This window comes from Stegodyphus dumicola, chromosome 4, assembly GCF_044657685.1.
Source record: "Stegodyphus dumicola isolate Sdum_Otavi_A_Nest chromosome 4, ASM4465768v1".
Lineage (NCBI taxonomy): Eukaryota > Metazoa > Arthropoda > Arachnida > Araneae > Eresidae > Stegodyphus > Stegodyphus dumicola.
The window spans coordinates 54,083,730-54,109,256 of NC_140771.1; the positions used below are offsets into that span (position 1 = coordinate 54,083,730).

The 25,527-nt window shown below is 32.8% G+C and overlaps 1 protein-coding gene across 18 annotated transcripts in view; it reads right to left on the reverse strand.

Annotated features, from left to right (window-relative positions):
• LOC118191046 (dynein regulatory complex protein 1-like) overlaps positions 1-25,527 on the reverse strand; it is a 147,386-nt gene that overhangs the window by 1,480 nt on the left and 120,379 nt on the right. For 8 of the 18 annotated variants that reach the window (XM_085814896.1, XM_085814893.1, XM_085814895.1 and 5 more), the window contains 3 exons: positions 23,058-23,144; positions 22,766-22,908; positions 15,650-15,784 (listed from right to left, as the gene is read on the reverse strand). In XM_085814896.1, the coding sequence (XP_085671022.1) occupies positions 15,650-15,784; positions 22,766-22,908; positions 23,058-23,144 (365 nt within the window). The other 10 variants (XR_015040655.1, XR_015040657.1, XR_015040656.1 and 7 more) reach the window with 10 other exon arrangements.

Here is a 25,527-nt window from a genome sequence, read left to right on the forward strand (position 1 = left end):
TTCACTTTTTCAACTGAACTTTTTCTATTAGAATATCCAAATAAATGAAGCTTTTCTTATTTGAAATAATGATTATTCAATTACTTAAAAATAATAATAAAAAAAATGACTGCAATATTTAAAACTAGAGATTATTATTTTCTAACTTAGAATCAAGATATGATTTTTTAAATAGTTCCGAAATTAATTTTTAAAATGATTAGGATGTAAATACTGTAGAATAACCCATGAGGTAAAATAATTCCTTCTATGGCTGGAAGCTAACTTTTGTTTTTAATTTTACATTTTATTTGTATACTTGATTACTGAATTAATGAACAATTTAATAGCATTAATTTGGTCACACCTCTATAACTAAAATAAGACGAATTATTAAAAAAAATTCATGTATAAGTTTGTATTTTATACAAACATACTAAACTAAACCTACAAGAAATAAAATATTGTGGCCGTACCTCAATGAACACCAACATCAGCTAGCGCTAAAAGTATTTATTAACAGAGCACACAGGAATGGGTACAAAGAAAACATACACTAAGCCGCCCCCCCCCAAAAAAAAAGGGAGACAGTTCTATATCTCCCATTCTACTGGGCCTATTTAAAAATTCAAATTGCTTTTTTCATGTCTCGAAATTGCAACTTAGGATATATATTAGATTTATGTATAGCATTGTTCTAATATAGGTATTTTGACACAAAATCAAACTTTTTCTGAAATAACATACCAATTTTTTTCCATATTTCGATTCTACGACTCAAATTATGCCTAGATATTAAATGTTATAAAATTTGGCGCAAAATTTACGGAGAAATTCAAGAATTTATTTTGGCCCAATTTTTTGAGGTTGCGGCAAGAATAATCCACTTGGCGAAATTCTTAATATGTGGCAACCAATTTTCCTTTCCCTTCCATTTTGCCGGAACAGAAAAGGCACCTCGTTCCTATCTTTTCACATTGTGCATGAGCGGAAATCACATCGTATCTTCTTCCAAATAATTTTAGCAAAGTGTCTAAACCTCATTTGATGTTTTATCGTTTTCAACAAATATGCCAAATTTCAAAACGCGCCAATATATAAATTCACGTATATCTTCAAAAATTTTGAATACAAAACTGTAATTATTTTGCAGGTATGCTTAGAAATACGTCAAACTTAAGATAATGGTAAAAACTTTATACATTATAATTCAAATTTTTTTTTAATAAATCATAAAAAATGGGTGAATTTTCTTTGGAATGAACCTGAATTTCGAAATGTGAAAGGAAGAATCAAATAAGATTAGTAAAAAGAGAGAGATTAACCTTCCAGCAAGCGCGCTGGGCAATTTTAGATGAGCGCACGTGCGTCGTATTTTTTACGACTACCGTTTTTGGCATGAAAAACGATAGAAATGAGTTAATATTGATAATAAATTTGTTAAGAAATAAAATATTAATCTTATTATTGCAAAATATGGTACTTTTCTGTTTTCCCGGCGCAAACGACAAAATTGTCAATAAAGCTACAACTGATGCCAAACGGAATATGTTCGCTGGTAACCTTTTACGCCTCATTTTCAAAACAAGTCACAGCCATCTCTTATCAGATTGACTGTTTCTTTCAATACTGGCATACAATTAAATATAATTTTTACCAAATATATCAATTTTATTTCGTAAGGCCATTTGTAGTAAGTCGATTAGGATGCAATCACAGCGCTCACCCGAAGGCGAAAATATAGAAAAAGTAAAATCAAGAGTTAAATTCATCAATTCTAATGAGAATGCACTAGTGAAGTAAAGCACTGCGGTTTTACATAATTTCTGAGTAAGCTATTGAAATAATTCTTGCATTTAAACTTGTATTCGAAATTAAGATTTAACTTGAAATTAATTTAGATAATTACTGAGAGAATGAGATTTTTGTAGCGTAGTTTACGTGAGATGAGATCACTTGGGGTCACGTGATACGAATCGGCAAATCAAGATGTTGAAAAATGAAAGCATAGTAAATTATTAAATTAATGTCTTTTTACAAATTTATTGTCTTTATTTATTGGTTTTTTTACAAAATTTTAAACTATATTAAAATATTTATGCCTTCAAAATAAAAAAACTCTTAGAACTAACGTTTGTTAACATTTTTTATGAGTATACTGTATGTTGTCGCCAACAAAATCTGCTTGGGGAGATTTGCGCCTGCGAAACGGTAAAGAACCCAAAATACAAATGGTATCACACTCAAATATAAGTAAATTATTTTTAAGTTTTTATGTTAGTGAGATGAAAATGCAATGATGTATTTCATTATAGAAAATTTTAAATATACTATTTAATAATTATATTTTAAAATCCTAATTTTAAAATACATCAAAGGCAAGTAGAGACAATAAAAACGGAAAACACCTTGGTAGGAAGAAAGGTAGGTTTAGCATTACTTACTTCTGCAAGGAAATTTACTTCTTACTGGTTACAAAAACGCACTTGAAACTAACTTTAATATTTTTATTTTTTCTAAAAAATAAAAAATAAAATTTAAAAAAAAATAAATAAAAAAAAATGGGGAAGGAAATCGCTATTGTTCTCCCATCCAAAGGTTTCCTTGTCTTCCTTTTCTTCATCAGATAATTCTTGAAGAATGCGAGCAAAATCAGCTGGTTGCACATATTTTTTCGCCATGAAAACAGATATAAAATTTACAGAGCCAAATGTATTCAACTTAAAATAATACAAGGCAATAATAACACAAAATATTTGAGAAAAAATATTTTCCAAATTTTCACCGACGAGCATGCGCGTGTCGTAAACTTTACAAAAAAGCTGCCACGTAGCACAAAAGCCCAGAAAAAAAAAAAAAAAAAAAAAAAAGTCAAATGACTTTCTATTAGCACATTCCATGAAGTGGGGGAGGGTAGAAAGGAGGAATAGAAATGACCTTCAGACATCTCAGCTTCAATATGCTAAAAATGGGCATTAAAAACTGAATTTGTCGTAAATTTTGCGCATACGCGTGTGCGTGAAGGTTAATAAATATATACCAAACTCAATTAACAATGAGGAGCTAAAATTTTGATGGCTAATTTTTTAAAAACTACTCGTGCGATTTTTACAAAACTTGGTAGTTTGGCGTAATTTGAGAGTTGTAGAATTGAAATATGGAAAAAAATTGGTATGTTATTTAAAAAAAAAGTCCGATTTTGTGTCAAAATACCTATATTAGAACAGTGCTATACATAAATCGAATACATATCCTAAGTCGCACTTTCGAGACATGGAAAGCGCAAGTTGAATTTCGTCAATTGGGCCAGTAGAACAGGAGATATAGAGCTGTCTCATTTTTTTCCGCAGTGTACATAAAAATAAAACATATACCAAATGGAACATTAAACATTCAAATAACAGAGACATCTAATACAGGATAACCTAACATCATTGTGGCTGGAGGTCGACTGTCTTAGATTGTTCCTCTTCGCAACTAGATACCGTTCAATAAAATAGTTCGGTTACCACTAAATAGTCCTGTTACATCTTCCCCTCTCTGGCTACCAAATTTGAAGAATGCAGTAGTTTGGCCAAGGTTTCACATTTATGAGTATTTATTGCAAAACTAATTGTCGGAAGCTTTTCTGCTCAAGAAGAATGTTTATCGCCCACAAGTATAGCTAATCTAGGTTTCAAAACCTTGTTCTTTCTACTGGATTTGCTTGAGGGTGATACTTCACTTTTGAAAGATTCTACAATATTTTTAAGATTTGTATCATTCAGCTGTTCTCGACGAATTTCTGCTACAGTTCTGGTTGGCATGTCATTGGTTAATGTACACACTTCATTCACGATTCTTCTTCATGGTTGCACACAGGGTGTGACAACATATCGGCTACAAAGTTAGCTCTTCCAAGGATGTTGAAATTATAAGACTGTAACTGCATAGTCCACCTAACAAATCTACCTGAAGGTGACTTTAAGCTTAAAATCCATTTCAAGCGACTAGCATATTCTATTGGATGTTCCTCTGAACCTTTTTCTTGTAGTAGAACAGCACCCAAAGTGTAATTACCAGCATCCATCCAAATAATGTAATTTAGGTTAAAATAACATGTCGAATGAATATTAACTTAGAAGTCAAAGAACAAAAATCAGGATTATATTTACAAATTTTCACAAGACTAGTTTTGATGGCTTTACCGAACCTTCATCCTCAGCTGCCAAAGTGCAAATGAACAAGATAAGAATGGCTACACAGGAGTTAAGCTACTGGCGATGTAACAAGAAAACTAACACAATCTAAAGGTAAAGGTGAATTGGAATTAGGGTTGTTAACTAAAACAAAGAATTTTGAATGTGAAACGCCTGTAGATAATCTAATTCACCAAAGGAAGATGTTTTAGAATAATTTCAGCTGCAGAAAAATGGAAAGGGTGATTTTCGGAACAACAATGCTGGGCAACAGGAGGAGTTCTATGTTTTCTGTTTCTAACATATGCTTCATGTTCTTTAACGCAAAATTTTAAGGCTCTCTTAGTTAGACCAGCGTAAATGAAACCACACTGGTCCTGTAATGAAATCCTGTAAATGCCCCAGGAATTCATATCCGGACTGGAGTCCTTAAGTGTAGAACTCAGAGTTTTACTGATAGGAGAAAGACGACCCGAAAGTTAAATTTCTGTAAAAGTGCAGTTTCATAGCTAACTGATGAAAAGAAAGGAATGACAAGATAATTCTTATAATCTTCTAAAACAAGAGTGTGCCTTTTGGTGTGTTGAGATGAGAATGTTTTAACTGCTTAGTTAATAATATTGAGTGAAAAGCTACTGCTGGTCAATACTGCTTTTAAATAATTTTGTTCTATGATCAAGAGACAATTTGGAGGAGCATGCTTGACGTGCATGGGAAACAAAGGTATAAAATGAAGCTAAATTTTGTTTAGTTGGATGACAAGATTTGAAGTGCGGTTAAAGGCAAACCGAAGGTTTACGGTAAACAGTAGTACTGAAGTTGTTATGTGTGACTAAAATGTCAAGAAATTTTGGCAGGGATGTGTGGAGCAAACAGAGATGATGAATCAATCCTGCAAATTTTTATCACTTAACTCATGAGGCACTCATCTGGGACACATATAAACCAATACTAGTTTCCGAATATGGTCCAAAATGAATTAAGCTTTTATGCAATCTCCAATGTTGTCAACAACAGTTTTGTCTTGATATTATCGTCATCAATCAAAGATGGCTGCCTTGAGTGTGGCTTATCATTAAGGTTGAAATTACTTGCTTCAAATTTTTCAAATCATCTTTTGTACATTCTATGCAAAACTATACATCATTATATTTTGACATGCTACTGTAGCATTTCTTCCTCAATAGAATTCATACAATACACAATGTTGTAAATAAAGTTTATCACTAGCCTTATTTATATGACTCCATATCACTTAATAATGATATACAAAACTTTTGTTTCAGTTAATTTAGGAAAGCACATGGGCATAAATGCAGTGATACAGAAAGACAGCCATATATGTTTCAAATGAACACTGAACACCTGCACATGTTGAAATTTGAATGCTTATAATTTAGAATCTCTCAACTGTTTTGTACTTCAAGTTTTCTCTATCAAAATACTGCCTTAATCATTTGAACAAATTTAAAAATGCATATATATGTGTAATATTTTGGCAGTCGGGCATGAAATGACACAGAAGAATTTAAATTTATAGCTTCATATCTTTATTCAATTCAAAAGGCATATTATCATTCTTTACTAAATAAGATTAAATTCACTGCATCATAGTATTCTAACAAAGGAAGGCAGAGGAGGTTTCCCACATAAAATGGCACGAGTTCTCTATTTATAGAAGCAGTTACGTAATAGGCTTGAATGTTCTCGAAAGGGTAGGGTACGAAAAAAAAGCGCCAAACTCGATCGAAGATCCCCGTCCCCCTCTTATCTAATCCACGAACTGCGCTACGTTTCCTGTCCTCTATTTCTTTCCCAAGAAGATTGGGTGCTACAAAAAGTCATTTATCACCATTAATGGGACATTCTATAGAGACTGCCAGCCTTTATTTTCGTTTATCAATATTGTAAAAATTGTGCATGGAAAACAAATATTAATTTAAAGTCTGGCGTGTGCTAAAGTAAAAATAAATTTCTTTTACATTTATTTTAAAGTTTTATGATGTTTAAAGGAATGATGAGCCAGATCTTTTTTATTCTCTGTAAGAATTAAAAACTTTCCAAGTTGTAGATTTTAGGGGCTGATATATACGAGGGCATTTCGAAAAGTAAAGTAACAATGGCTCGCATACCTTAAAAAAAAAAAAAAAAAAAAAAAAAAAAAAAAAAAAAACTTATTTAGAAAACATCAGTTACATCTTATTTACTGGATTATTTATTATTTTTTGACATAATCACCCCTGTTATCCAAACATTTGTTAAGTTGGTGCACAAGCTTTTGTATACCACAGTCATAGAAGGTTGCCGCCTGTTGGAACCCAGAGTGCACACAATTTCTTGTAACCTAACTTGACAGTCAGAACTTCATAAAGAGTTATCATTGACACTTCCGGTATGATCTGATGCAATTCTTTCAATTTGAGACGTCTATTCGCACAAATTGCTTCCTCTGTTCTCAGAAGAAGGGCATCAGAGATCACTGATGGCCGACCTGTTCTTTGTTCGACATGAACATAGGTCCTATCTTCAGAGAAATGACAACACCATTTCGTTACATTTTGTCGATTCATAATGTTCCCATAAACAGAAACAATTTCTTTGTGAATATCTGCTAGTTGCTGACCTTTTGCATGAAGAAAACGTATGATGGAGCGCACTTCGCATTTGGAGGGATTCTGAATCGGCGCAGCCATTTTAAGACCTACTCCAACCAGAATCAACGTTGAAATGCTGAACAACCTTGAGGAGAAAGCTAATGGTTCAAGGGGTTCAAGGTTAACACCTGTGTTGCCAACTTGCTCACCAAAACGTTTCTTTTCCTCTGGCGTACGGTGTATCTTTACTTTACGAAATGCCCTCGTATATATATATCAATTTTGAATAGTAAAATTGATAGATTAATGACATAAACAAAACTGATATATAATCAACCTATCAAATATCGGATTTGTAGCTCACCTTAAATAAGTTTCTTGTCTAGATAAATATTAACAAATCTTCTTAGATAACAGAATGGTTTTAACTTTCAAATTTACCATTTTAGGTAAACAGTTCTAATTTAATTAAAAAAATTCTCTTTATTAAATCTAAAAATTGGACTTCTTAAGTCGTTCTAAATTCACACTGATATTATTGCAATATATTCCCGTATTAAGCTTTCCATTTTTAGTCATTTAAATTATTTTAAGGTTATTTAACTTTGTTACAAATTCCATATTTTAATACTAGAAACGTTTAAATATTTATTCTATTTTCCACCTGATGTACGATGTTTTCCACCTCATACTTTGGCATACATTTAATTTCTAATACACATTTAATTAATATATTGATAATTATGAGCGTCAGCAGAATTTTCATAATTAACCAAAAAAAATTTTTTTTCAAACTCCCTTATATTCATATCCTGGGATTTTCAGTTCTCTTTTAATCCATTCCTTTTTCACATATATTTATATTTAAATGATAATTTTTACAAATTCTTGCATCACAACTCTAGTTACCAGAAGATGTTTCTAACACCTTGGCAAAGCTTAATCTTCAGCATGTAGCTTATTTTCTAACCTAATTTCAGGCTGAATGATTTGTAAAATTAATTACTTGAAATTATTTGTTAACAAAGATGGTCGCTAAATCACGCTAATAATATTTCTAATTGTTGTAATTTATAATATAATTCATTTATAATTTTTTCAGCAGTATTGAAATTAATAGCAGATACTGATAATGTTATACATATATGAGATTACAATGATTTAGATTTCCATTGCCTTCTTCACTCATGCTTTTATGCTACATTCCTAATATTTCATAATGGCATACAGGTAAGTTCAACTCATTCATTAAACATGTAAATCTCTAATTCAGCCCACTTTTGTTCTTATGTATGCTGTATCTTCTATTTTTTTTAAATATATTGTTCAGCCTAATTTCAAAAGGTCTTATGATCAAGCGGAAAAGTCACTAAACATTGGTAGTTCGACCCGAGTTTCTAGTCCCAGTGATCCCCCAGCTCTTTCTTTTTTTTTTTTTTTTTTTGTACTTATTTACTGTGTAAAAATGTAGCATAAAAATTTCAGTTCATGAAGTGAAAATACTTTTTTAATTTATTCTTCAAAAATATTGCAAAAATTTTCACCTTTACCTTAGCATATCTTTTTACAAATCCCTCTAATAAGAAAAAATAAGAAAAGAAATTAACTCGGTTTTGGTGATTGATTGATTGCAAATTATATGTAACATTTTTCCAAAAGCATAGAGTTTATACTGGATATTAATAAATTAAAGATTATTTCTCCATCTAATTTTCTTAACATGTTTATTCCAGAATTTTCTTTTCACACTGTAGTGCTTAACTTTATGAGTTTTCTATAATCATTCAATTTCTCTAGCTATGACAACTTTGCATACCTCTAGACAAGTAGTCATATTTTTAACCACTGTTATTTTAATTTCTGTTGACTATCAGTACATTATTCACTTGTTTCACAAATGAAAATATTCATTTTATATGCAAATCTACGTAAAATAGCAATAAAACTTCAGTTACGCGGAGCTCCTGATCGACTGCTTGTTTTAGACTAAATGAAATTAAGCTTAATTTTGCTGTTAATTAGCTTGTTATTAATTTAATTATACGTTTCTAATTAATTATATGTTCAGATATTTCCAAGTATATTACTCAAACTTTTGCATCCCAATTTTTAATTTTTGGTTAAAAAAATAAACTTTTATTTATTGAGAGGCCTGATTGATTATATTAATTTGCAGTATTGTTTATCTAATTTCTTTCTTCTAGATTAATTTTAGAAAAAGCTTCTTAGTATAATAATTTAAATTTATTTACAATTTATACGTCAGCATTCCAAATGCATAATAATGTTGTTATAATAGATTTCATGCTAAACTTTTTAAAAATTTAACTAAATTTAATTTCTGCAAACATTTACATGATTACTTTAAGTAACAAAAAATATTTTTTAGCACACTTTAACACGCTTTGATATTATTTAATTTATGATATTATTATAATAAATGAAGGATGTTTGTAATGCTAATATGTATGTTTACCAATACCTTTTATTTTCTTTGTTAGCTCTCGCATTTATTACTGTTATTCAAGTAATTAACCTGCTTGTTAGATATTTTTTACTTGTTCTTGTGATATGTAATGCTATTTATTTATTTTTATTTTTATCTTGGCTACAATTGGCTTCGAAACGTTAAATTGTAACTCTGTAGGCAGCAGGGGGAAGAAATTTTGATTGGCGCAGTTGGACTATAGCATGAGCCGGGGGGGGGATGATTTTTATTAGCGCAGTTAGAGTACACCCCTCAAAAGTACTGGTCTAGGGGAAAGATCCTGAAATTGCGGAAAGTTAATTAGAGGTTGCTTGTTCGCATAGAGCAAAGCCGTCCTATTTTTTATATCTTACATATATATATATATTCTTAAAGCATTACGACATTAATATTTTAACTGCATACACGATTTGGCAGAATGGATGATTAAAACGTTATACGGAACAGATATCTGAATACATAAATAAAACATTAAAAGCCCAAAAGTGTTACTGAGTTAATATTTTTTTTACCAAGCAAGCAACTCAAATAATACATAAATAAACAAAAAATTTAAAAAAAATATTACTTATTTAAATTTTGATTGTTTGCAGAACTACTCCTAAAATGAAGATATTTTTAACATTTCATTTAAAACAGTGAAAAATAAGACTGTCTGGAAGTCAAATAATTGCAAAAAGAGGAAACAATAAGAAAGAAAACTAGGCTTTATTCTTTGAAATGAAATTCCCTACAGTTTCTTTGGATAATCCGAGGAGGAAGAAAATAACAATATTCTGGTTCTGGTATTGTCTGAGCTTTGTTTTAATCTATTAGGCAAACAGATTTCAGACATTTAGTGGTTTTATTATAAAACTATGGTTATATTTATGTAAAGCGAGAGAGGTGTTAGAAGTACAATAGAATAAAAGTGTAAGCTCAAAGTGGCACAGTAAACACAGTTGCTCTTTGAATAATGATGAGGAAAATGAAGTAAACACTAAAAACATGTTACTGAAACTTTGTAAAAATGATATGGCATGTAAAGCGATGTGTTAGCCACATTTTTGATCAAAGCAAATTTAGCTGCACTATCACATGACATTTTATTTAAATTTTGATATAAAAGATTAAATTTTCATAACTTTATGAATTATGCCTTAATGTGCACATTTTAAAAGATATTAACAAAGTTTTCACAACAGTTACTTTTTGTTTCATTTCAGTTTTGATGTCAGAAAAATTTATACATCCTTCAATTATAGTTCCATAAAAATGTGTTCCTTGCTCAACTTTGAAGTGCTAATAAATAATGATTTTTATATAATAGTCTGTATTACTAGACATATCATTGGGGGTCGGGGTTAAAGAAGCATTAATCAGAAATAATCTAGTGTACACAACATGACCTTCTTACATGGAATATTAAATTATACGAATTTTTTGCAGCATTTCATTTAAACTTATTTCCTTGCATTTCATTACAGATATAGTTCTTATTCATTTAATTCAGTTCTCACTTTGTGGCAAGGCAAAAATATATAAAACCTCAAAATACTTTTATCAAAAATTGAAAAATATAAAATACCAAATACAGTTAAAACAATTTTTACAATTAAAATTAAAGTTTCTAAGCAAAAATGAGCAATTCAGCCAGAAGGCAAGAATGCAGATTTCTTGGTGCCCAAAACTGAAAGTTTACTTTTGGTCCCACTCGGCAAAATGACACTGAAGGTTCAGAAGCTGACTTAATTCACTATTCTGCTAAGTTTCAAATGTAAACAAATATGGCAGCTATGGTAAAAAAATTAGGCTGAGTGACACTTAAACGTTTAAATTGTTGATAATTCTACAACTATTGCATGCAGATTGATTAAAGGCATAAAAACTTGAATCAGAAGATAAGAACAACATAATTCAATCACTTTTAAAGCAAAAAATGCACAATTTAACAATATATAAGAATAAAAAACTGAGCTCCTTAAGCAATGAGTATATATATATATATTTAGATACTTTTTGTGCGGCCGTTTGCCACCAAAAAGGGTGGTGCAAAACTACATGTTATAGCAGTCCTATATACAAAATTTCAATGCACCGAAGCTACTCGTTTTTGAGTTATGTGAGATACATACATATGTACATACAGATGTCACGAAAAAAAATCTCTTCTGAATCCATTTTGAGTCCTTTTTGGGGAAAAGAGTTCTTTATTCTGTTCTATGTACAGATGTCAGCCAAAAACATTGTTAAATTATATTCAATAGCCGTCAAAATAGATATTTTTCTTGAAATATGATACCTAAAAATTTTTACGATTACAATACTTCCTTTACTTTGTACAAAGAAGTAAAAGAACTGCATATTGTGAAAGTAACCTGCTCTTGGTTTCAAGGCCAAATCTTTTGCTAGTTGAAGGCACAGGGCTCACTTTAGAGGGGGGGGCAAGATGGTGCGCAGCATGTGGACGGCCACATTTAAGGGCAGCAAAATGTTTATCAAACGTATTATATTTCTGTGAAAAAGTATGGCCAATTTTAATTTGCACTTGGGGTAGCCAAAGGTCTATGAAGACATAAATTAGCTGAGAAGTTAATGGCATTGAGGATTGATCTGCAAGAATATTCACATAAAACATTTCTAGAAAATTTTTAAAAACCACTAGAATTTATTACAATTATTTACAGCCGCCCAGATAGTACAGTAGTTAGGAGAGCCTACTGCAGTAACAAAGGGCATGGGTTCAAATCACAGTGAAGGCATGGATGTTTGTAAATGTATAGTGTTTTTGTGGCATGGGTGCACTCTAAATATATGGCGAGCCAAAATCCTTTTGTGTGGTTTGGTGGTAAAGGTGAGGGGTGGGAGACCTTTGGACCATCCCCAGGGGTGCTTTCTCTCAAAATTGGGGTGGAAGTAGAAGTCCAATACAAAAATTACAATAAAAATGGGTGAAAATACATTTTTTGATGACACTGAAAAATCACCGAAATTAATACTAATACCATAAAATTTCCAGTGGATTTATTAACTTTGTTTATTTATATAGACCCACCAGAGGTCAGCGTAAAATCAATGAACACTGGTAGCTAGGTTTGGTTCACATTTCACTGAACTAGCTGGCTACATGTGGCCAACCAATTTTCCTCAAAAAGTCCGCCAGGAAGCCCCTTCTCGCTCAGGCAGATAGCCCTTTGTTCTTTGGTCACAATGCAAATATTCCGAAGTTTATTGATAAGCATATAAAGGCAGGAACTGTCATAAACAGATAATTATCCTGCAAAATATAGATGCTATTATACAGGTGACTTCTGCAGGAATTTAGCTCACATTTTCAAAAGAATGTAAAAATAATTAAATTACAAATGTTATTAAAATAGCATTTCTCTTTATTATATCACCACAGCAACGATATTTTCATTCTTGATTTAAAAAAAAAAGGCCTATTTAGAAAAGTAATTCAGTCTCTCTGTAAAATAGGAAATAAGATAAATTAGATTGTATGAATTTGCAAAATTATGCTAGTGCTGTTTGCCTATATGGAAAAATAACATCGTTAAGGAGTACATTTATTATTATTATATGTGTCCCAGATGTGCTTCGCAATTAGGTAAGATGTTTTAAAGGGAACTGGCTCGTATGCATATTACACATGGGGAAAACCTCGAAAACAACCATAAAGCCACCCTACTGGCTGGGATTCAAATCCCGGACTGAACTACTAGTGTTCAGTGGTTTTTATCGTTCAGCTGCTAGGGAGCATTTGTTATGAACTTTCTGCAAAAAACTGGCCCATGTGTTCGTTGTACATGCATATGTGAAGGAAAAAATTTTATTTAGCTGCAGTAGAGAACAGAACCTTTCAGAACCACCAGGGTAAATCAACTTTACTGATATGCCATTAGGTGATATTCAATTGACTGAAGGTATAACCAGATTTAGCAATGAGTAAATTTCTTATAAAAATAGGTTGAAGCAAAAGGATACATATGTATTTATATTTTAATTATTAATATTAATTTTGATTATCTCCTAGGAAAATAAGAGTACATGCTAATTTAATGAGGGCTTTTTTTTTTTTTTTTAGTTAAATGTTAGTTAATTCTGTAAAACTGTACTAAGGAAAATTTGGAAAATGTATTAAATTTTTTTTTAATATATTTTTCCCATTTTGTTCTCTTGCCACATTTTGGGTTTGCAAATATTTATAATAAAAGAAATACAGAAGGCAAATACATAAGAGTAATTATTGCTGATCTCATAGAAAGTCTTGACTTTATAAGGGGAATTAGTTTCTTTCCATAAAATTATCAATAACTGGAAAATTATTGCATTTCGTCTATTTTATGTTTTTCATTCTATGGCAAATGTGAAAAAATATAAATTAATATAATATCTGAATTTAAATTTGCGATTTTCAAACATATACAGATGCACACACATATATATATGGGTATACCTATACACATACACAGTTATCATATACAGTACAAAGTCTGTGTTGAAAATATGACCTATTGTAACCCTTTTTCTGCATCATCTCTCCTCCCTGAAATAATTCTAACTTTTACATAAGGTTTAGTTCCTATTTTAAAGGCATATAGCAATTACTTCTACTTCACTTTTCCACTGCCACTGTTTGTATAAAGAACGGACTGTTCCAGCATCCTATTTCTATGGTTCGACGGCGATAGATCTCAAGTTGTGGTTCCTGGTGGTCAACTGCCGTGGGCAGCATGCTGTTTCCAAAGTTAAGGGACGTCAGATTCCAAGCTATGATTTCCGGTGAGCAACTGCCGTGGGCGGCAACCTGTTCTATAGATCGGCGGCGGATAAATTCCAAGCTGTGATTTTCTGTGAGCAACTGCAGTGAGCGGCTTTTGCCAGTTCAAGTGCACTCAAGTTTTAGTTTAATTTTCAGGTGCCTTCTTGGCCAAAAGCATGGACCTATTTATAGTGGAGTGAAATTCATATTAATCGTGTAGTTTTTGTTCTGTGATATGTTTTCGCGTATTGAATTCCAGTATTTAAAGATCAGGTAATATATTTACTGTATCATTGATAGTGTAATATTCTTTAAATGAAAAACCCTTGGGGTTAATGAATAGTTAACTAAGTGTAATTTGACAATGATTTATGTTACACTCTTTAAGTTTCTGAAATTGATTAAATTTATTTATTGTATTTTTATATATATTGTTAATAAATTGGTTAAGTTTAAAACTTTTGTCTTCTATGTCTGCACAGTATATAACCTTAGGGAGCTTCTATTGCTATTTCTGCTAAATGTTTTTATAACTTTAAACTTTGCTTTTGCATCAGTCTGTAATCCGGACGTCCATTATCGGGAATGATCTATAATCCGGACCTCAAAGCCACAAACGTACGCATGCACGTAATGCGTTTACGCGTGCACATAAAGCGTTTACCTATGCGCGCTTCCAATAGTGAAGAAAGTGACAGAGACGAAACGAAAATGAAAAAATTTCGATTCACAAGTTAGTCGGTATTCTTGACACAGCAATTACAGGACTCAAACAGTGGAATTTTGTAAATGAAAAAGAAATTATGTCTGTTTATAGAATTAAAGAGAAAGCATTAGCACAAAAAACGAAGCAACTTAAACAACTTACATTGAAAGAAATGTTTAATAAAGTAAACAAATAAAAATTAAACTTTTTTTTGTTGTAAATTTTGATACCCTTTAGATCATAATTGCTCTTTATTTCATAAATTACAGCTTCATATTTTTAATTGTGCAATTTTTGCATGCCATCTTACCAGATTTAAATTGATGATCTATAATCCGGAATCGCCGAAGTCCCGACGAGTCCAGATTAAGGACTTTGTACTGTATACATGGTATTTAAACATATGTACATGTTTATGCTTTTATCCATGTGTGCATATATTTTCATACATGTGCACACATGTGCATATATACATGTTATACATTCGCATTTGTGTTGCATATACATGCAACACCTCATCTGCATAGGTATATAGCATATGCATATCAGTATGGATATGCATATGATATCTATACTGATATGAATATGTAAAATTCTAGACATTCTCTACTATGTAGAATTCTAGATAGGAAGTTTATCATGCGAAACACAACTGAAAGTTTTTGCCTAGAGGTAACATTGCACTGTTGAGGGAAAATGAAAGGGAGCTAACAAAACCCCATTTGTGAGAAGTGAAGGTCATCGGACCATGACTATCTCCAAACAGACGTCTTTTTAAGACTGAAACTCCAGCCTATAATTAGGTCACCCAACTTCTAAGCGTTCATGTGGAATCGTTTTTATAGCTGCAAGTGTTAGTAAGTTTAATAAGGAATTTTATATTATGTTTAACCATAATTTTCATTAAATTTATTGTTAAATAATTCATAAATTATGCACCATAAAATAATTAAATAATACCTATATCTTTCTAAGATTTCAGTTACACAGTCCCATACACAAGTTTTTGGTAATGCTTTTTCAAATGACTGCCAATACTCTGCACTAAATTTAAGTTCGGATTCACTATGTGAAATTCCACTTAAACCTGACTGCCTATAATAGAAAGACATCTCGGTTAATGTAATCATTTAATATTATTTACCCAACATATTAAACAAAAACTGAGTAATATTTTATTTTAATTTATATTGCATGATGATTACTTTACAGAAAAAAAGGGAATGAAATGAAGCATTTATAGCTATTATTTCAAATATGAAATAAATTGTTGCGTGCATAGGGGCTCAATAGATTGAATGCACAAGTCTGATAAAAAAAAAGTTAACAGAATTTATTCTTTTCACAAATAAAACCAAATGCTGAAATATTTCCTCAGAGATATTTATATAGTATCACAATATCATGCACTATAATCAGTAGCTATATTTTAAAGTACTAAAACAGTAAATAGAACACAATTCAAAGCGCAGAGTAAGCTAATCTGATATCAGCGCGAATTCGCTACAATCAACAACAACAGTTATCGAAACAACTGAGCTCAGATGTTTCTCTCCGGCTTTTATAGCTTTTTAAATGGCCATGCAAGACAGTTCTAGCAATTTCTGGAAAGCAAAAAGAGTAAAATTACAGTTACAGCTAACACAGTAGTAAATTACATTTATTTAAATTAAATATCAATTACAGAGATAAACTTTTATTCAATGTTAAATGCACATGCTCTTGTATTTTTAATTTTCCAGTGTAGCTTTCTCTTAAAATATACCACATGTTGCATTGCACAGGGAAATACAACAATTTTAATTATAATTTCACTAAGATTTGCTATTTAAGTACTAAATTCGTAACACTGCCCCCTTCCAAAGGAGTGCACATCCAAGGCAGTACAATCTCTGGACAGAAAGCCATACTTAAAACTAAAGCATCAATTCAACAATACACATTATGTTAAAATAACAAACAACACAAATAATAATTGCATTAAGTAACTTAAAACAAATTAAATGCTAAATGCAAATCAAATCAAATACAAATTTAGAAACAAAAAAGACCATGGTCAAATACTATTTGCATTATATACACTATGTACTATACCCATAGTAAGAAGCTAACCTGTCGTAATGAACGACTTTAGGCTTAGAATTCGATGACTTATGGATCCGAACCACGACGTTGTTCATCCTGTTTAGGACTGTGTAAGGACCCTCCAAAGGTGACTGTAGTTTACAACACAGTCCTTTCCGTCGGATTGGATTCCACAACCACACCTTGTCTCATTGAAACCCCACCTTCGTTGAAAAGATGTCCAGTAGCTCTCATGTCGTATCGGGTCTTCATCTTCTCCGTCCCCAAGTTGACTCGCTCTCATGCAAAATTGTGCATTGGAGATCTTGGATGTATTCCTCACGCGATTGAAGGCACATGCAGAGGGAAATCAAACAAGAGATCACAAGGCAGATGAAGGTTGCGACCGATGAGCATCTGGGATGGAAAATAGACAGTAGTCTGTTGTATTTCTTCCACCCTAGTATGATTTTGGCAGCTTTCTGAGCAGGGTCTTTCAGACAAGACGTCGGTGTTTCCAGGTGAGAACTCCTTCTGGTGATGGATAGTTGTATCCTCCGATGCTGAAAGCAGTTTGTTGGTTTTGAAGTCCAAGGAAAAACTGTATTTCCTTGAAGAGTCCAATCCGAGTATACAAAGATATGTAATATTTGCCACATATGCCGTGTGATAGTAGGCGGCACTTCCAAATGTCAGGATAAATAGAAAGGGCTAGGTCATTCCTTTGCTCGACTCCTCGCCAACACGAGCCTCGTGGAGGGGGTTAACCGGAAGTAATCGGACGTGTCTGTGCTTCACCTGCTCTGATTTCAGGCGTTTAAAACTGTAGTTTCATTCAGTTGCGACACAATTTTCTGGAGGTAACATATCCCAAATTAATTTTAATCATACATATTTGTTATCTGGTAATGTAAATATTTAAAATAATTTGTATATATATATATATATAGTTTTAGTCAGTTTTCCTTTTTAATTCTATATTGTAAAGTATCGTTTATGTAATATGTCATCTTGTGCTGTAGCAACGTGCCGTAACACTTATAGAAATATGAAAGGAAGAGATATTGTATTTCATGCTTTCCGAAAGGACAATTTGCTTTTGACGAAAGAATGGATACATAAATGTCGAAGACAGGAATCTATTAATGTGAAAAATACAAGATTTTGCAGCGAACATTTTTTTGTGCAGTGATTATGAAGATGGCATGACAAAATGGTTTGCTTCGATTGCCGCAAAAGAAACTGCTGAAATGAAATGCTGTGCTGAAAGTAAATTTATCGTATGCAGTAAACAAAATAACACCAAGAAATCGGAGACAAGTGAAAAGAAAACTAATGCAGAATGCTTTTGAAAGATTACAGGTATTAAGACCAAAGAAAATTCATTTTGAGGACAAAACGAAATTCAAGCTGTCAATAATAAATCAAATGTGAATGATTTTGAAATAACACTCACAAATGACAATGCCCTAAGTGACAATATCCCTGAATGCCCTAAGTGTAAAGATAAATAAGAATGCATTGATAATTTGAAAAACAAAATAATATCCTTAGAAAATTGTAATAAAATATTGAAAAATAGAGAAAAGAAAAATTTTAGAATGTTTGCTCAGCAACAAAGAAGGTGAACGATGTCTAGAAAGAAATTTATATTGGAAATTCAAATAATTAAAATCCCAAATAGTGAAAATTAGGAAAAAACAGCAGAGATCAGAGAATTTGGAAAAATGTCTAATGCATATTTTTACAAAGATGCAGATTAACGCATTGCTAGAAAAGAAGGAAAAAAAATCAGGTTGACTAGTGAAGATATATTTTGTGTTGCATTGTCATAAGAGCTCTGTCATCTAAAAGCTACGATTTTTAGAAAGAAAAAAAAAATATGGCAATTCCTTAAGTATTAGCACATTAAAGAGATGGCGCACTAAATTTTTGTTAGTCCAGGAATTCAGAGTGATATTCTTGCTGTAATGAAGGAAAGATGTGAATATTTGAATTCTGTAGGAAAAATATGCGTTCTCAGTTTCGACAAAATGCATATAGATTCTAAACTCTAGTATGACTCTAAACTGGACCAAATTCTCGGTCCTTTTCAAAAAGTGAAGTTTGTTTTAATCATAGGTCTCATTTCGCAGTGAAAACAACCAGCATTTTTTTTTATTTTTTGTTTTAACACTCCAATGAACAAAGAACTTCTTTTTCACTCATAGAACATATTCAGTCATCTGGAGGAGAAATGAAAGCAATAGTGTCTGAATTAGGAGGATCTAGTACTTTGTGGGAAGAGTTACAGATTTCGATTAATAAATCTCCCTCTCCAAATCCCGTATTGTAACGAAAAAAATATGGGTTTTTGCAGATTTAGCACACTGCCTCAAATTACTGAGAAACCACTTTTTAGATAAAGGATTTGTTTTAGAAGTTGGAACTATTTTAAATGTTGATAATATTAAAGAGGTTTTAAATAGATATTCAGGAGAAATTAAATTGTATCACAAACTAAAACCAAATTATTTACTGGTCAAGGGAAACAAGAGACAAAAAGTCACTCTAGCAGAAACATTATTTTCAAGGGTTCAACCTAGGGTTCACCATTTGATTTTAGGGAAGATTTCAAGGTAAAAATTTTAAACTAATATAGAATAAGGAGATTAGCATACAGCCCAAAAAATAACATAGAAATTTGTTTTCAAACAATTCCTTTTATACACCAAAAAAAATCTGGAAGATTTCTTTGAAACATGAGGGTCTTAAAAAACTAAACAGGACTCAAATATATGGACTGGTTTGTGTTGAGCTGCCACCTATCAATTAAGAAGGTTCAGAATAACCTATAGTAACCTATAAATCCTTTTTTCATTCAATTTTTCTGTGCATACAGAAGGGAATTTTTAGGTGTGTCCAGACCGGACACACTGTGCCGCAAAGGGTTAACTTCGCATCTGTGTCAATTTTATCACCAGATGCAGTCTAGAGGGTAACACAGGATGGCGTCCAAATAAGTTTATCTTCAAATTGTTGAGCTAAATCTTTCTGAATGATGGTAACATTAGCTCCTGTCTCAATGATCATATTGCAAGGAACTTCATCGATATGCCCATTGATGGATGGTCCATTACTGTTGCCACTCACTGGAGAAATCTTGAATGCTTTAAAAGGGGTTTATCAATATCGTTCAAACTCCGCTCCGCAAGTTGGTCATTAATTTGTTTCCTGCATCATTGCTGCGAAATGGTCTTATTTTCTGTACCCTAGAGTGTTCTGCAGTTTCTTTGTACATGGCCTTCAGCTCCACACTTTGGTTTCTCTCCTTTTCCATCTCATAGCATTTAATTGTCTTTTTAAATCGCCTGTCTTATTTTCCATGCTCTGGGGGTGTTCTGCAGTTCTTTTGTATGTGGCTTTCAACATCGCAGTTCCAGCACAGTTCCAGCAGCATCCAACTGGTTCTTTTTCACTTCTGTTCCATCTCAAGGCACTGACTTGTCTGGTAAAATCATCTGTTTTATTTTCCATGCCCTGCAATGTTCTGCAACTCCGTCATATGTGGTTTTCAGATTTCCAACATTTTAAAGCCAGTTTGTTCTCACTCCTACACCATATCAAAGCATTGACATGTCTGAATAAATCATCTGCACGAGCCATCACTTGATCCAATGTCTTGTAGACTTGCACAGCTCTGACTGGCTGGCAGTCTCTACGAGTTGCTTGCTGGGCAGCCCCGAATTTCATAGCGTACAACAGAGCACTTTTTATGCCCTTGACATCCTCCATTTGCAGAGCCTTCTGTGTTTCCAAACTCCAAATGCCACCGATGAAATACTGCAGTAACATCATTTCCCTTGTTTCTGTCAGGCACTCCGAAAAAGTGAGGTGAGACAGCCTGTCAACATCCATGGGGAGCTTCTGGGGTGTTTCCGTGGGCTTCAGTTGACAGGATTTTAATTGAAGCCTGCTGTAAACTTTTAAACACTTAAACACCAAAGCACAGCTCCAACGCACCGGACAGAGCTTCGAAATCTAGCCTTTTGTTTTAGGGAAGAGTCTGAAGGATATCCGCAGTGTCTGCTCTCACAGAAGTGGTGAGATGACAAGCCTTAGCTTGGGGATCCCCTCCATTCGCTTCCGACAGTATAGAAAATTGTGCCTTATATACTTGCTAGGAAGTCTTACCATCATAAGTAGATAGCTTCAAAGAGAAACGAGAAGGCATGGGTAAAAATTTATATCCTAAATCCATCAGAATTGCTTCCTGCTGTCACTATGCCTTTCTTTGGCGACAGCAGCAGAAACCCTGTGTTCGATTTGTTCTTGAATGGTAAAAACTTTTTCTTCAATTTATTGCTCCACTGCAGAAACTCTTTCTTGAAACTTTTTCTTCAACTGTGTCTATTCTGCCTTCCATAGCCTTGAATTCGGTTTCTATCATGCAGGTAATTCCTCTTTTCATTTCCTCTTGATCTGATTCAATCTTTTCTTGTACAGCTTTTATCTATTCTTTAAAAGTTACTTGACCAGCTTCCATATTTTCTTTAACGGATTCTTGTCCCATATCATTTCTTCTTTAACAGTTTCATCTCTTCTTTAATGGAATCTTTCACCTCTTCTTTAAATGCAGCAAAAACTGCCATGAACTGCCCCAGTTGTTCTTCTATCGCTTTTGTGATTGGCATTCAATCCCACTTCTGACACCAAAAAGTGTTGCTTGCGTACAGGTTTATAATAGACCGAATGTACAAGTCTGATAAAAAGTTAAATTTATTATCACAAGAAATAAAACAAAACGGTGAAATTTTTCCTCAGAGGTATTTGTACAATATCACACAATATAATCAGGAGCTATATTTTAAGCTACTAAAACGTTAAATAGAATGCAATTCAAAGTGCAGAGAAAGCTAACCCAATCTCACCGAGAATTTGCTACAATCAACAACAGTTATCTAAACAACTGAGCTGAGAAGTTTCTCTCTGGCTTTTATAGCTTTTTAAATCAGCCATGAGAAGGGTTCTTGAATTTTCTGGAAAGCAAAAAGAATAGAATTACAGTTACTACTAACATGGTAGTCAATTATTCAAATTAAATATTAATAACAGAGATAAACTTTTATTCAATGTTAAATGCACATGCTCTTGCATTTTTAATTTTCTGCGTAACTTCCTCTTAAAATATATCACGTGCTGCACTGCACCGGGAAATAAAACAATTCTAATTATAATTCTACTAAGATTAGCTATTTAAATACAAAATTCGTAACACTATGTATGCTTGAAATAATTATATACTTATTAGAATTTCTTTTCCCCTTTATCTAACTAATCTTTTAACTTTGATGTAAGTTACATTCCTTAAAGCTGATTGTTAGTTCTCCTCATTTAACTTATATTAATCCATATTTCACATCACATTAAATCTTTATATTCTTCCATTTTCTACCTCATTCAATCCTGTTTGGTTTTAATAGGTAGAACAATTTTTCTCTTTGTTGTAATTCCTTTCATATTTTGGCTAGTCTAATGTATGGACTCTATGAGCAAATGTGAAAGTTTATATTTCAGACTGTTTTATGTGAAAGTTTATATTTCAGATTAGAACAAGAACTTAATATGAGTTGAGCCTCAAATGATCATCTTTCCAAGAGGGAACACAAACACATTACAATGTTCTAAATTTCCCCCCTTTTCACTGTATTAGCCATATCATACCTCATATTGTTAGTCATGAATGTGCATTGCATGGGTACTGTTCAAAATTATAGAACATTTATGCAATGAATAAAGCATCTCAATACAATGAATAAATATCTAAAGCATAATTTAAAAAGTTTTAAACAAAATACTTAATATTCAGTTCTCAGCTATCCAAGTCGAGCATATTATGCAAATAAGAACATTCAGAGCATAACTGAATTATAAATACAGCCATAATAAAGGCTAATTTCAATTTTAAACAGTTACCATTAATGAATATTTTCAAAATGAGTTTTTCATACATTATATTCAGAATTATCAAACCTTTTGAGCCATACAAAATGAAGAAAACCATCTACTGCTCCTTTAATATCAAATACAACTTCTCCATTATCACTCAGTTTGCAATATTTCGTCATGTGTTCTTTTAACTCTTTTATATCTTCCACAAAATTTATTTGGAAAACCTATAACATAGTTTTGCATTTTTTACAGCACTTTTAAGAGAAAATGTCTTTTTCATTACTAAATATCTTACATTATTAAACCATTTAATGAATTAAATTGCAATGTTAAAACACTTTTATGAATTATATAAAGTTTATATATTACTTACTTTAAACAATTCTATCCATTTAATTTCACTACATATATCCAAAGTTTCTGCAATATACTGAACCCAACGTAAATCCAAAGTATATCCCTTTGAAAAAAGTACAATGATAAATAAATTTAAAATTAAAATAAAAATTACACAATCTATTAATTCTACTCAAGAGGCAAGACAGAGATAATCTTTCTTTTTCCTTTTGTACTGCAAATAAGAATTTTAAAGCGAGAGGAATATAAACTAAATAATTAAATATTATGCATGCTTTGTATGTATCACAGATCAGTTACAATTATTAGAGTACGTATACAGCTACTATGCTTTAGAATTACTGTAAATTCAGAGTTTTATTTTAATGTTGAAAAATTTTAATCTCAATTTACTGAAAAAGTTAAATTATTGATTACCACGGTCTTGCATCATGAGAGTGAATGATCATTCTTTATTGTTAACTCATAATACTAGTTAATGATACACATAAAATATTCTTTTAACTTTCTATTAACTTCAGACTGCACTTATGTAGACTGCCAGGCAGAGATTTATATTTTTGTTACATTCAGTTTGTTTCTGTTATACAGTCAAAAGTCGTTAATTCGGACATAATTCGGAATGATCTATAATCCGGACATTAAAACTAAAAACTTTCTGCGCATGCGCCGCGTTGACACATGCGCAGAGGCGTTCACGCGTGCGCGTAAGACCTTTTACGACTGCGCATATGACTGTGCGCAAGTGCAGAATACGTTTTCGCGTGCGCATTTTATGTCTAATGGACGTATAAGCTAAAATTATCTAATTATCTATTTCAGTTAATGTTGATGATTGCATTGTTCCTTAATTTTTGAATTGCATCCGGCTTATTATTTTTTGCAGACTGTAAGAGCAATTTTATAAAAGTAAGCTTAAACTTTCGATTATATCAAATAGAATTTCCGATATACAGGGTGATTATAATTAAAGTTTAAGTTTCAAAACACTATAAAAAAAGAACCACTGATGAAAATGATGTGAAATTTGAAAGGAATGTTATTGAAGAAAGCAGAAAGCGTATGGCAGAAGAAAAAATTTAGTTTCAAAAGTTAGCAACATATGGCGCTGTAAGCGGCAGAATCACGAGAAATGATTCGTAAAACAACGGCTAAGGTGGAAGTTACACATTAAAACGCATTGACAAATTAGAATTGTTGAATAATTTTATTTGCATGACTGTACATATCACATCGAAAGGGACAAATCGGTTTCAAGAGTTTTGCGGCGACATACCGCATAAGAACCATTCATCAAAGAAGTTCGGAACTGGCGCAAAACATGTTCATTATGGTGTCCACCGTTGTGTGCAACAAGTTGAAAGCGACAAACAGCATGTTCCACAACGAATCGCAGTGTCTCCGGGGTGATGTTCAGAATGCGTTGCGAAATGCGTGCCTTTAATTCCGCTAAATTTGCAATTGGAGCATGGAACACAACATCCTTCAGATATCCCCACAGCCAGAAATCACACGGAGTAAGATCAGGCGATCGGGATGGCCAGTAGGGAAATGACGGCTGATAATTCGAGCATTTCCAAAATGGCGCCTCTGCAGCTGCTTCACGGGATATGCAATGTGCGGAGGAGCGCATCTTGCTTAAAAATGATTTCATCCACACATCTACGCTGTTGCAGAGCTGGAATCACGTGGTTGCGCAAATGAGACGCACACCTCTGACCAGTGACGGTTGCGGTAACAGGACCGGAAGCACCCGTCTGCTCGAAAAAATATGGTTGTAGGATGTATGATGCGTAAAGCCACACCATATACCGTGACCTTTTTAGGATGAAGTGGTACGGGGTGCGTTGCCAGTGGATTTTCTGTTGCCCATATTCGACAATTCTGGGTATTCACGTATCCTGTCAGATGGAAATGGGCTTCATCTGTCCACAAAATTTTCCACGGCCATTCATTATCCACTTCCATGCGAGCCAGGAATTCTAACGCAAACGTCTCCCTAGCTGTCAAGTCAGACGGAAGTAACTCTTGCACATGGCCAATTTTGTACGGATAGCATTGCAGGATGTTTCGTACAATTTTCAGCACCGTGCTGGTAGGCCTGTCCAATGTTCGGGCAATTCCTCGTGCACTGCACGGTTGCACGCCACCGGCCGACCCCTCCTGTAATGCTGTGGCCACTTTTTCAACTACCGTCAAATGCACTCGTTTTCTCCCTCTACCAGATTGCACTTCAAACGAACCTGTCGTTTCGAATTTTTGCATCATTTTCTTTAGACATACGACACTCATTGGACCAATGCCTTCTTTTATACCCTTCAGTATCCTGAATTTTTGCAGAGCTACTCTTGCACAATCGTCATTCTTGTAATACAGTTTTACCAGCAGAGCGCGGTCCTGCAATGAAACACTTATGGCGAACGTCTGAGACGCGAAATGGGGAACAGCCTGGTACCTGGCAGCTTTATAAGACTGAAATTTAACTA